This window comes from Diceros bicornis, chromosome 20, assembly GCF_020826845.1.
Source record: "Diceros bicornis minor isolate mBicDic1 chromosome 20, mDicBic1.mat.cur, whole genome shotgun sequence".
Taxonomy (NCBI): domain Eukaryota; kingdom Metazoa; phylum Chordata; class Mammalia; order Perissodactyla; family Rhinocerotidae; genus Diceros; species Diceros bicornis.
Genome location: NC_080759.1, coordinates 36,164,167 through 36,176,738, shown reverse-complemented (window position 1 = coordinate 36,176,738; position 12,572 = coordinate 36,164,167). Strand labels below are relative to the sequence as shown.

The 12,572-nt window shown below is 38.2% G+C and overlaps 1 protein-coding gene across 1 annotated transcript in view; it reads right to left on the bottom strand.

Moving 5' to 3' along the window:
- GOLPH3 (golgi phosphoprotein 3) overlaps nt 1-12,572 on the bottom strand; it is a 50,143-nt gene that overhangs the window by 8,135 nt on the left and 29,436 nt on the right. The window contains exons 2-3 of the mRNA XM_058564289.1: nt 7,805-7,936; nt 1,489-1,603 (exon numbers count right to left, since the gene is read on the bottom strand). Coding sequence (XP_058420272.1) covers nt 1,489-1,603; nt 7,805-7,936 — 247 coding nt within the window. The remainder of the gene's footprint in view (nt 1-1,488; nt 1,604-7,804; nt 7,937-12,572) is intronic.

Here is a 12,572-nt window from a genome sequence, read left to right as displayed (position 1 = left end):
CTCCTTAGAATGTACAAAACGATCCAATGGGGTACTCCATTTTATCTAAAAAAAATTCTATCTGCTAATATTTAACATATGCAATTAACGTTAATGCCCTGAGTCCCTGTCAGATATGGCATAAGTGGAAGGCTAACCTAGAGAGGATTGACGATGTGGTGGACACAGCGACGTATTGTATTGGTATATGCTGTGTAAGTGGATTTATAGATTATCTAGTTTTAACCAAATAAATCCTCATCAAATGGGCAAAGTATTTTCAAAAGACTCCTGCAAAAGAAATTATAATTGAAGACAACAGCAATATCACAAGCACAAAGGGGGGAAAGGGATAGAGTTAAAGTTTCTCTTACTCAATGAAGCAACAAGAAATTTTATCAGCAGATCTACAGGATGGTCAAAACAAAAATTTCAAAAGACATCAAGACAACCTTGTGAATAAGTTTATGTTCTCTATCAGTAAGAAGGAAGAATGAATGCTGCCAGAAGTGTAAAGTGCCCATTATTACTCCATTAGCTAAGAAGAGAGAATATGTATTCAATTTTTAAGTAAACAAACATGCAAAACTCAAAATCTTTTACTGACAGAAGAACATCCTCACAATAGGCGTATTATTTTAGAAACTCTGTTTATAAGCAAGAAAAATGACATCATGTTAACTACCAACCTCTGACAATGTGTGAATGTTTTTTTTAAAAGTTACTCTAAACAGCAGTATGTTTGAACATGAAATAACAATACACGTATGCAGAAGCTATGTTTTACATAACAGTAGAGAGGAAAGCAAAATAACTTAGGTCCTATACTCAAGCAGCTCGCTACCTAGATTAGACAAATACACAAGTAACTGTAATATAAATGGAGTAGTCATCAGTGCCGTCAACCAAACATTTCAGGTTCTCCCCCTACACCTGCACTTTCCTGTCTTCTTCAAGTTAGAGGAGGCTATATGACTTGCTCCAACCAAAGAAACCTGAACTATGTGTCATTTCTCAGTGGAAACTTAAGAGCCTGAGTGATGTGCTATGCTCTTCTTCCCTTTACAACAGTGACTGACAACGCTCGAGATGGTAGTGGTTCCATCCGAGGGCTGCCAGAGTGAGAACGAAGTGGCCTGTGATGGACTTACACCATGAGTGAGAAATAAACTGTTGTTTTAGGCCGCTGAGGTCTGGGGGCTGTTTGTTACCACAGCTTAACCTAGCCTGTCCAGAATAAGGTAGCGTGAGGTCATTTAGATAAAGAATGATGTGAGCTCTAAGGAAGAATATTATTACATCCATTCAACATCTGCTCAGTCTTGTTAAAGGGGATGAGATTTTAAAAGCCACTATTTTCCTCATTCAGTGACTGGTAACTTGCAAGTTTGCCTAAATAACTAAACAAACTTTTGGCTATTTTGTCTAAGTTTCTTTCAAAAACATTTTAAACTTTTATAAAAAACTTTTAAACAGAATTCAGTTTCTAGTTTATACAAAGGAACTTACCACTAAGTAATTCAATCCAGTTCTGGACAGTTTCTGGAGGCTGAGTCTCCTTAACATGCTTTAGAGCTTCATCAAGAAGAACATCCCCTGTTGGAGCATCTGACTTACAGATCACCTAAAATGTAAGCAATAAGAAAGACATGATCCCCTGACTCTCTTTCTCTGACTTGATCTCTTTAAATGAATAACTTAAACAATTATGCAAAGAATTCATTAAGCTTAAAGCCCCAAGTGTTCATGCAGTATCAAAGTTCAGATTTTAAATTAATTCTATATTAAGGAAGTCCAATATTTAACCTAACTAGATTAGCTGCAATCATGAATGAAAATAAAGCTACTGTGCAATAATCAGTAAAGCAAAATGTTAGAACAGTTTATACTCAGTGTAATCCAATTCATTGTTAAACCTTGGGCTATTTGACCCAGAAATTCATTTTTTAAACTTTTATTAGTTTCAGAAACATTCTCAATTACATACGAGAGTTTAGTACACAATAAAGGTGGCATTTTACATCGGTGGAGAAATGAATTTTTCAATAAATGTTACTTAAAACAACTGGCTAATAAATTAGAAGTAAAAAGTAAGATTTGGCTCCTCAGAGCTTATACCACAATAAAAGATAAAACTTTAAATATGAAATATAATTTTGGGGATGAGAAAGATTTTTTCAAAATAGTGACAACTAATAGAAACCTTGAAGAAAATACCAGTAGGTTTGATTACACAAAATTTCTAAATATTATGAATTTTTTTTAACTATATTGGGATACAGAATCTATCTTAAGAGTGGAAAAATCCAGATGTGGGGGATGAAGAGAGGAAAATGCTATACTGCTTTAGCCAAGTATTAGATTTCTATAGCCTTCATTACTGTTCTTGGCTAAGCAACAAATTCTTAATTGAAATTCTATAATATCAAATTTGAATCTGTTATATTACTTTATGTTAAGCTATTAAAACGTTATGAAATTTACACTATTATTTTAAAAATGTAACAGTCCTCTCTTAAATTTGCCCTCCACAACGTGTCCTTTACCCTGTTTGTTCAATCTTCTGAAAGATTAAAAAATACATACGACATTTATTTCTGAGACAGTAAGACCTAATAGAAATATACGTAGAACCACAAATGCAAGCCATAAATCTATTTTTAAAATTTTAGTTATATTAAAAAAGAAACAGGTGCAATCAATTTTAATATATTTGATTTAACCCACTACAGTCAAAATACTAACATGCAAAAAATATTTTAAAATTAAGATATTTTACATTCTTTATCCATAGTAAGTCTTCAAAGGTCCAATGTGTGTTTTTACTTACAGCATGTCTCAACTTGCACTAGCCAAATCTCAAGCATCTGGCTCACAGAGACATGTGGCTAGTGGCTACAGTATTAGTACAGATACAGACCATTTTTATCATCACAGAAAGTTCTACTGGACAGTGTATGCTTTTAGTAGGGGGTCAGAGAGAATAAGAAAAAAGAAAGGTGACCCTTGGGAGAAAAAATTATATGTCTATATACTGTGGTCATGCTACCACTTCTTACTTCCCACTTCCTCCTTAAATCCACTGTAATGTGGCCTCAAAGCCCATCTCACGCCCATCTCTTTGAGACAGGTCTTATATCAGGGTCATAATAACTTGAATCTTTTTTCTTATAAAATTCTGTCCCCTAAATCTCTCTCAGAGGGACAACTTTTCTCCATCACCTTTGCATTATTCTAATCTAACTAATCTGGTTATCTTTCACTTGGATTAACTTAAATTTCCCTGAACTAGTTTTAGCCTCTTTCGATCCATTCTCTTCACTCTTCCTTCCAAAAGGCAAATCATATCATGACATTCCACTGCTTCTGCTTAAAATTCTTTAATGCCTCCTATAAAGTTCTCAACTCCTTAACAAAATCCAGTCATGTGTGGCCCACTAGTAAATATACGCCCACACATATAATTTCTATTTAGTGTTTTTTTTCCTTGGAGGGGGGAGGGTCATTCTCAAATATGAACAGATAATCAAGGATGATAAGACATTTGAAGGAAAGCCTTCAACACTGGGAAGAGAACAAGAGAGAGAGAAAATAATTTTGAAGAAAAAGAGATAACACAGATAAAGGAAATTTTCAAAAGAGCCATAACATCCTCAGAGATCTAAAAGAAGATATTACATCCATAAAACAAGAATAAGAAGCTACGACAAAAAAAAAGAAAGGGCTCCTGGAAATCAAAAACATGAACACCACAATAAAAAACTCAACAGAGCATTAAAAGATAAGAGAGGTCACGAGAATATCAATTATATCTCAATAAAGCTGGGAAATAAAGAAAAAAAAAATCAGACAAAAAAATAGAGTAGCCACATCCAACTTACAGGGTTCTAGAAAATGGAGGGCAGAAGATATAAGAAATATAAGAAAACTTTCCAAAACCCAAAGACACACATTTCCGGACTGAAAGAGCCCATGCGTAAAGAATTTAAAAGGACCCACATTTAAGCATATAGTACAATTTTAGAACACCAGGGATAAACAGAAGTTCCCAAATGCTTCCAAAGAGGAAAAAACAGATATACAAAGAATGAAAACCAGAAGGGCACCAGATTGAACAGCAACTCTGTATACTAGAGTACAATGGAGAAATGCCTTCAAAATTCTGTAGGAAAATCATTTAAATCTAGCAATCTATTCCCAGTCAACTGTCAAATAAAAATGAGGTACAATAAAGGGATTTTCAGGCATGCAAAGTCTCAAAACATTTTCCTTCCACAAGCGTGGAAGGAAATACTAGATCCAGAAAACAGGGGCTTATTTTCTGGAAAAATGTGACACGAAGTCCCAGTAGAACCAAAGCATAACCAGTTTAGACTGGAGCACAAGGCAAATTTTAATGGAGTTATCAATGTATCTGAACATTTGAAAGAAATGCTAATTTTTATCTGATGGAGCATGTAAGAAAAAGGATAGCTACATAGAAATTTTTTTTTTTTTAAGATTTTATTTTTATTTATTTTTTTCCACCCCCAAAGCCCCACTAGACAGTTGTATGTCATAGCTGCACATCCTTCTAGTTGCCGTATGTGGGACTCGGACTCAGCATGGCCAGAGAAGCAGTGCGTCAGTGCACGCCCGGGATCCAATCGCAGGCCGCCAGCAGCGGAGCACGCACACTTAACCGATAAGCCACGGGGCCAGCCCAATAGAAAACTTTAAAAAAAAGAATAATTAACTCCAGAAAAAAACAAAAACTATACAAGGAAGGAAAATATCATAGGATATAACAACTCTGCAGAAAATAATATTAACATAATTGTAATAATATAAAACAATCATTACGGTTTTGCCAAAAATTATGAAAGAACTCTATTAGGAAGTGGTATTTAAGAGAGGCAAATATTCCTCTATTCTAGAAAGTAAACAGTGTCTCAAATTGATTTATCAAGAGATGGCAGTATAAGCTTATTTAGAAATATAGAGGTAAATGCCAAAAGAAATAGCTAAGAGAATGTAGCAAGTTGAATGGTGGCTCCCAAAAGGTGTTCATGTCCTAACCCCGGAACCTAATCCCCAGATCTTATTTGGAAAAATAAGTCTTTGTAGGTGAAATTAAGTTAAATTAGATCTGGAGATGAGATCATCCTGGATTATCCAGATGGGCCCTAAATATAAATAAAGTGTCCTTAGAAGAGACAAATGAAGTAGAAAGACACAGAAGAGAAGGCAATGTGAAGACAGAGCAGAGAGAGATGTGGCCAGAGCCAAGGAAAGCCTGGAGCTACCAGAAGCCAGAAGAGGCAAGGAATAGCACATTCTGGCCTCCAGAACCGTGAGATAATAAACGTCTGTTGTTTTCAGCCACAAAGTGTGTGGTAATTTGTCAAGGCAGCCCTAGGAAACTAATACAAGGACTGAGAATGACTGGCTCCCACGAACAGGACTAAGAAATCAGGAAGGGTGGGTAGAAAATGGTTCTTTATTATAAGCCTTTTAATACCATTTGATTTTATAAGTATTATATATGTATTATTTTAATAAAAGCAACAACTATTTTTAAGTGAGTAAATTAAATCATATTGGGGTATTTTTCTAAAACACATATCAACTACCTAGTTAAGATCCCACAAACAAGTAGATGAAATAACAAGCCCATGCAAGCAAGCAGCATACGTCTCTTGGTTACCACTATATCCCCAGGGTCGAACACAGTGCCATGGCAGACTTAAACAGTAAATTAATATATGATGAATGAATAAATGAACAAAAGAGCAAATAATTTGTTGATAACCAACACAAAACTTGTTCCCACAAAAAGAACCAGTATCAAAATCTTTTCAGGGCCGGCCCTGTGGCTTAGCGGTTAAGTGCCCAAGCTCCACTACTGGCGGCCCGGGTTCGGATCCGGGCACACACTGACGCACCACTTGTCCGGCCATGCTGAGGCCGTGTCCCACATACAGCAACTAGAAGGATGTGCAACTATGACATACAACTATCTACTGGGGCTTTAGGGAGAAAAAGGGAAAAAAAGGAGGAGGATTGGCAATAGATGTTAGCTCAGGGCCGGTCTTCCTCAGCAAAAAAGGGTAGGATTGGCATGGATGTTAGCTCAGGGCTGATCTTCCTCACAAAAAAAAAAAAAAAATCTTTTCACTTCAGGTCAGGGCTCCATAACATTAACGCAAAATTACTTACAAATACTATAATTAATTAGTAGTCACCTATGTGTATATTTCATTGATAATTACAATGGCAGATTCTTAAGGTTTTTTCCTCCATAAATCTACGGTTGCACAATAAAATGAAATAAAAATTACATTCTGCTTTATGATATAGTTAACAGTAATTTTAAAACTAATCTCATGCCAGCTTATTTGACTTTACTTTAAATGACTAGACTAGATTTAATTTTAAACTCTCATGAAGAATATTTTCTGCTATCCTATATTTACTTTGCATATAATTTTCGAGAATACATTAATGGCTTTCTTTCCTACAGGATTTATTACTCTAACATATCAATCCAGAAAAGTAGAGTTCTGACCAAAAACTTTCTGGATTTCATTGGGACACTGTATTAAGGAAAAAACAGAAGTTTTTTTGGTGCAGAAGATTAGCCCTGAGCTAACATCTGTTGCCAGTCCTCCTCTTTTTGCTGAAGAAGATTGGCCCTGGGCTAACACCCATGCCCATCTTCCTCTACTTTATATGTGGGATGCCTGCCACAGCATGGTTTGATAAGTGGTACACAGATCTTTGCCTGGGATCCGAACCTGCAAACCCCGCCGCCGAAGTGGAGCGCGAGGACGCAACCACACACCACCTGGCCTGCCCCAAGAAAAAAAAAGTTTTAAATACCATGCCCCGGAGCAACAACAGACTAAAAGAGAAACAACCTTAAATACTTGAGATCGTGGTTGAAGTTAAAAATTCTAAAAACTAGCTAATACAGTTATGCACTGCATATACAACGGTGGTCCCACGAACTTAGTACCATATAGCCTAGGTGTGTAGCAGACTACACTATCTAGGTTTGTGTAAGTACACTCCATGATGTTCGCACAATGACGAAATAGTCTAATGACTCAGTTCTCCAACATACACCCGTCGCTAAGCAATGCGTGACTGTAGTACCTCTGTTTACAGAGACCACAGTAGAGAAGGCAAAGACCTGAAAAGTATTCATATTCTGCTAAAAAGATCAATAGCTTATGGATAGTTCATTTGCACAATATCACTTGAGTTTTAAAAGAAAGTTATGTCAAGTCTTTCCAAATTATGGCTTTCAGAAGCAGGAAATGAAGTTTGGAGTCTTTTTGCATATGTAAAATGCAACGGCCAGTGATCCTGACAACAAATATTATTATTCATTATGTACAAAGAACGCAGAGGGGCCGGCCCAGTGGCGCAAGCGGTTAAGTGCGCGCGCTCCGCTGCGGCAGCCCGGGGTTCGCTGGTTTGGATCCCGGGCGCGCACCGACGCAATGCTTGGTAGGCCATGCTGTGGCGGCGTCCCATATAAAGTGGAGGAAGATGGGCACAGATGTTAGCCCAGGGCCGTCTTCCTCAGCCAAAAAAAAAAAAAAAAAAAAAAGAGGAGGATTGGCGGATGTTAGCACAGGGCTGATCTCCTCACAAAGAACGCAGAAACCAAGAATGCAAGAAAGATATGGAAACACAATTAAAAAAGACAACTTTAAAATCAACTCCCTCTTTAATTTTTGAAAGCTATTAATAGCTTTCAAATGAAGAACTTAACATTCTTCATTTGCAGGCAGCACAAACTCTTTAGAAAGGGTATGTTATTTAGCACTCCTCTTACCTTTCTTGTCAATAGACTTTTACGTCTCATTCCACAAGCCTCTAGTTGTAACCTTCCTCTCAAGGCTAATTCAATTAACATACAGCCACGTAATCCAGATGATATACAGTCATTCCAAAATGATGTGTAACCCTATTAAAAACAAGAAGAAAATAAAATAGCTAATTCACTTCGAATTCAGAGTCAAACTAGAAATATTTTTAGCCAAAGTTATTTTGCGTGCCTTTTACCTTTCATGTCTTTCCATAACTATAATTTTAAGTAAAATACTGAAAAAATACAATTACTATACATTACTAACCTAGGATTTTCCGGGGCTTATTGTCTTTTCACCACTTATCCTTACATGAAGATAAAGAACAAAAAACTTTGAAAGTCAAAGGTTTAAAAATATAATTATCTTTCATTTTTCAGTAAGTTACGTGTTTAATTAGGTTCCTTCAGACTGTAAGAACCCGGGCTTACCGACTCAGTTAACCTCAGATTATAGTGGTTTGTTGTCAGTATACATGAACAAGTTAAGAAAGCTCAGGAAAAATAATCAAGCCCAATGTGGCCTCAGGGAGAATTAGAACATCATTCATTCAACACTGCTTAGGATAAAAACACAAGGTTAATTTTGGAAGGATATATGAGAAAACTGATGTATGGGCCCATGCCTAAATTTCTGAATAACAAACAGTAAAGCAATCAGATGGAACTCTCCAAACAGAAATTTAAGGGCAACGTCCAAGGTGGAAGAACAGCCAGACAGAATGAGATTGACAGACATCTAGGGATGTGGGGGACACTCAAGTCAACCAGGCATCACCATATGAAGTCAGGGCACGCTTCGAGGGCAACAACTGGGGTTGTCCAAATTATGCAGCTGTAAACTTTGCCAGCAGGGTTGCAAGCTATCAATCTGAAGTACCCAACTTTGAGAAGAGGAGAAGCTGTAATTGGTTCTGGCTAAGATTCAAAACAAGGTAATTTATAATCTTGGTAGGAGGGAGAGCAGGCCAATTAATTCTCTGAAGACTGGAGAGCCTAGGATTAGGGATGGCTAGACTCGTGGCTCTGGCACCTTCTCAAGGTCAATCTTGGTATTCTGCCCAGTCACAATAGTCAGCCTGTATTTCAGAAGATGACGGACCATCAGGATCCACGGGACTTCCCTACTGACAAAGGGACTTAAATTAGCCTAATGAAGCTAGCACTCCTGAGAATCAAGGCTTTTGGAAAATGAGAATTTAGATTAAGGGAGTCAAAAGGGAATAAACAAAAATATCAGTTTAAAGAAGGTGATTTAAATGTGAGGCAGGGGAAGCAGACACTGACTGGATTTGAGGAAATCCTTTTAAATCTAATAAATGTTAGGGGTCTGATTAAATTAAGATTGCCAGAGATTTAGCAGAGTGGTTAATAAGACCAATAATTTACAGAGATTAGGTAAAATCCACGGCTTGTGTATCCACAACAATTAAAGCCCAGGAAGCCTGGGAATGGACTCCACATGCAATCAAAGTTATAGATGTCTGGCTTCGACTGGCCTGGACATATAGATGGAGTTCCCAGGTAAGCCTCTACAAACTGTAAACAATAGAGTACACCTCATGAAGCAGTAATGGATGTGGACAGGACCATGTATTCTCTGCACCCTGGAAAATCCAGGTGAACAGTAAGTAAAAGCTTACATTTGCTAGCAGAGGACAAAATACGTCTAAACCTCAACTGCTCCCAGGGTAATGGTATATCCAGAGATGTTAGCAAAATGGAAGCTTTAATAACAGACTTCAAAGATTTACATTTAGCAAAAGGCTTTTGGGCATTACCACTAAAAGACACACGGTTAAACAGAATTGAATTCACGTCAGAAAGTAGACAAATGGGCATGGACAGTTCTGTACTAAAGATTCTGGGACTCACTAGCAATATTCCAAAGATAAATGAAGCCAGCAAAGTCATACCAAGCAATAGTCTGGCATGTTGAGGACCACCTGCTAAGATCCACATCAATCCATTGAAAAATATGATCCGGAATTAACCAAATTGGGGTGGGGGTGGGGGGTACTAAAAAGGAAAGGGTTAAATAAAAATTTTTTAAGGGTGTAACTGGCTCAGATGGCAACGCCATGCTTGAGAATTAAGTACATTAGAGGGAAAGCATAGATCGGGAGAGAGTCAAGTGAATTTGGTCATGACCTAGGCCAGCAAGATTCCGCAGTGAATCCATGCCACAACACATGTGAGACAGACCACACGGAGGGCAGGAGAACTACTGAGAGTCAGAAGCTGCGGCAACAGCTTTGGCCTTGCCAAGCGCTAAGGAGCCCTTTAATCTTTTAATCTCTAGTGTTAACCTTAAAACTACATTTCATCAATTCCAAAACATATATTTTTGAAAGTTTAGTATCTCTGTATAAGATGAGGATGTTAACTAAACCTATTGTGGTAATTATTTCACAATATATGTAAATCATACCATCATGCTATACACCTTACACTTATACAGAGATGCATGTCAATTTTTTCTCAATAAAACTGGGGGAAAAAATTTTAGTATCTCTGAAATTAGGAAGCATTTTAAAACAGATAGTACCCTTAGGTTGAAACAAATATGGTATTATAGCTATCGAGCTGACCTAAACCCATGAAGAGACATGTGGCATAGGGCTCACAGGCACATAGCAGTACAGTGATGAACTAGGGTTCAACTTGTCATTCACTGGGAGTACTTAAAATCTGTACAAGATTCAGTGACTGATATCCAGATCTAGGCATGCCACCAATCCCCCGACTTCTCAGGAGAAAAGATTTTACAAGGGCAGGTCAATAACACACTGCCCAGAGGATTTTGTCCTCAGACAAACTGCTACGACCTGAAACAATTACAAGAACTTGTAGTCTAGGCAAGATGGTTATATATTCAGGGCGCGAGTGTGTTTGTGCCCCAGTAAAAATCTTATACTCCATCTGTCAAGCAGAGCAAGCCAGACACATTAAAAATGATAGTTAAAATAGGTGAGAAAGACCTGGCAATATCAAGCAGTTTATGAACTGGTTCAAAATGCACAACTGGCTCCATTTGCAACCACACTGTGAAAGAGTAAAGAAGTAACAATGATGGGGGCCGCCCCGGTGGCACAAGCGATTAAGTGCCCACGCTCTGCTGCGGCGGCCCAGGGTTCGCCAGTTTGGATCCCCGGTGAGCACTGACGCACTGCTTGGCAAGCCATGCTGTGGCAGTGTCCCATATAAAGTGGAGGAAGATGGGCACGGATGTTAGCCCAGGGCCAGTCTACCTCAGCAAAAAAGGAGGAGGATTGGCAGATGTTAGCACAGGGCTGATATTCCTCACCAAAAAAAAAAAAAAAAGTAACAATGATAATTATTACAGCCAATTATGAACATGTATTCAGTGACACTAAAAAGCTCTTGCACTTAGAAGCCAATATATCATTTCAGATCCTCAAATGGGCTTGAGATTCTACCACTAGCAATGGAGGAAATACCTTCATGCTCTCAGTTAGTCCAAGGATAGGGTACTAGTATCCAAAATTCAGGGTCACATTAACGGAGAACCACTGGCCAATCAACTTGCTAATGAGGAAGTAGTAACTGCACTAGGAATACCATTAGCCATAGGACCTTAAGGATTTCCCCCATTCATTGTAGAAGAAACAGTGCATCCTAATGGAGGTTAGAGGACCACAAGAAAACTATTTTGGGGCCCTACAAGTTCAAGATTGTGATCAGAAATCAGATCCTACATTCTAAAATGGGAGAGGCAGAGATATCCCAAGTAGAGTTGGGTCATACAATGCCCTGACAAAATCCAGAGAAACATCATTTCATTTGATTCATGGCTCCAAAACAAGGAGGAACATGCGAGAATGGAGAATGTTAACACCCTAATATGGTAGTACCGGTGATTTGGAACGCCAGAAAATCAAAAACAGGTACATTCAAAGGTTATGTCATATGTAGCTCACAGGCCTCCAAAAAAACTAAGAACAGAACATAAGACGGCCAGCCCCAGTGGCCTAGTCGTGAAGTTCGGCACACTCCGCTTCAGCGGCCTGAGTGGACCTACACCACTCATCTGTCAGTGGCCATGGTACGGCAGTGGCTCACATACAAAAAGAGGAAGACTGGCAGTGGATGTCAGCTCAGGGCAAATCTTTCTCACCAAAAAGAAAAAAAAAAAAATGTTTATATATAAATTTGGAAGAAAAAACTAAAAGAACATGAGACTGGGAATCAGAGGGCCCTGGAAACTAATTTAAAGCACTCTACTTGCCTTTTGCCAACTATCTACTTTAATAATAACAAACAATAATAACCAGATTAAGTAGAGAATTTCCCAAGAGAGTACCAACTAAACTGACTACAGAGTCCTGCTCCAACTAATCTTTTGTTGCTGGAATCCCCAGCATCAGAGACTCAGACAAATAGCCAGCCTTCAGGGCAGACCTCATGAGAAGGATGTGCAACTTAAACTGAGATAAATTACCTTCTTCATATAGTATGCCATTCAGAAGCAAGGAGCCCAAGCAGAAAGAATGAACGGTACAATACAGAACAAGGCAATGATCCCAGGGACATGCTCTGCAGACACAATCCTTCTCTCAGGGGGCAGTTCCAAGGTCTAAATTTAGGGGACAGAGACTAGAGGAAATCCAATGCTGCCGTACATCTAAACAACAACCTCCAACCCAGCTTTTTCTCAGTGACAAGATGGTATTTATTTGGATCTCTATTTGCCTGATTCCCTTTTTTCTCTCAA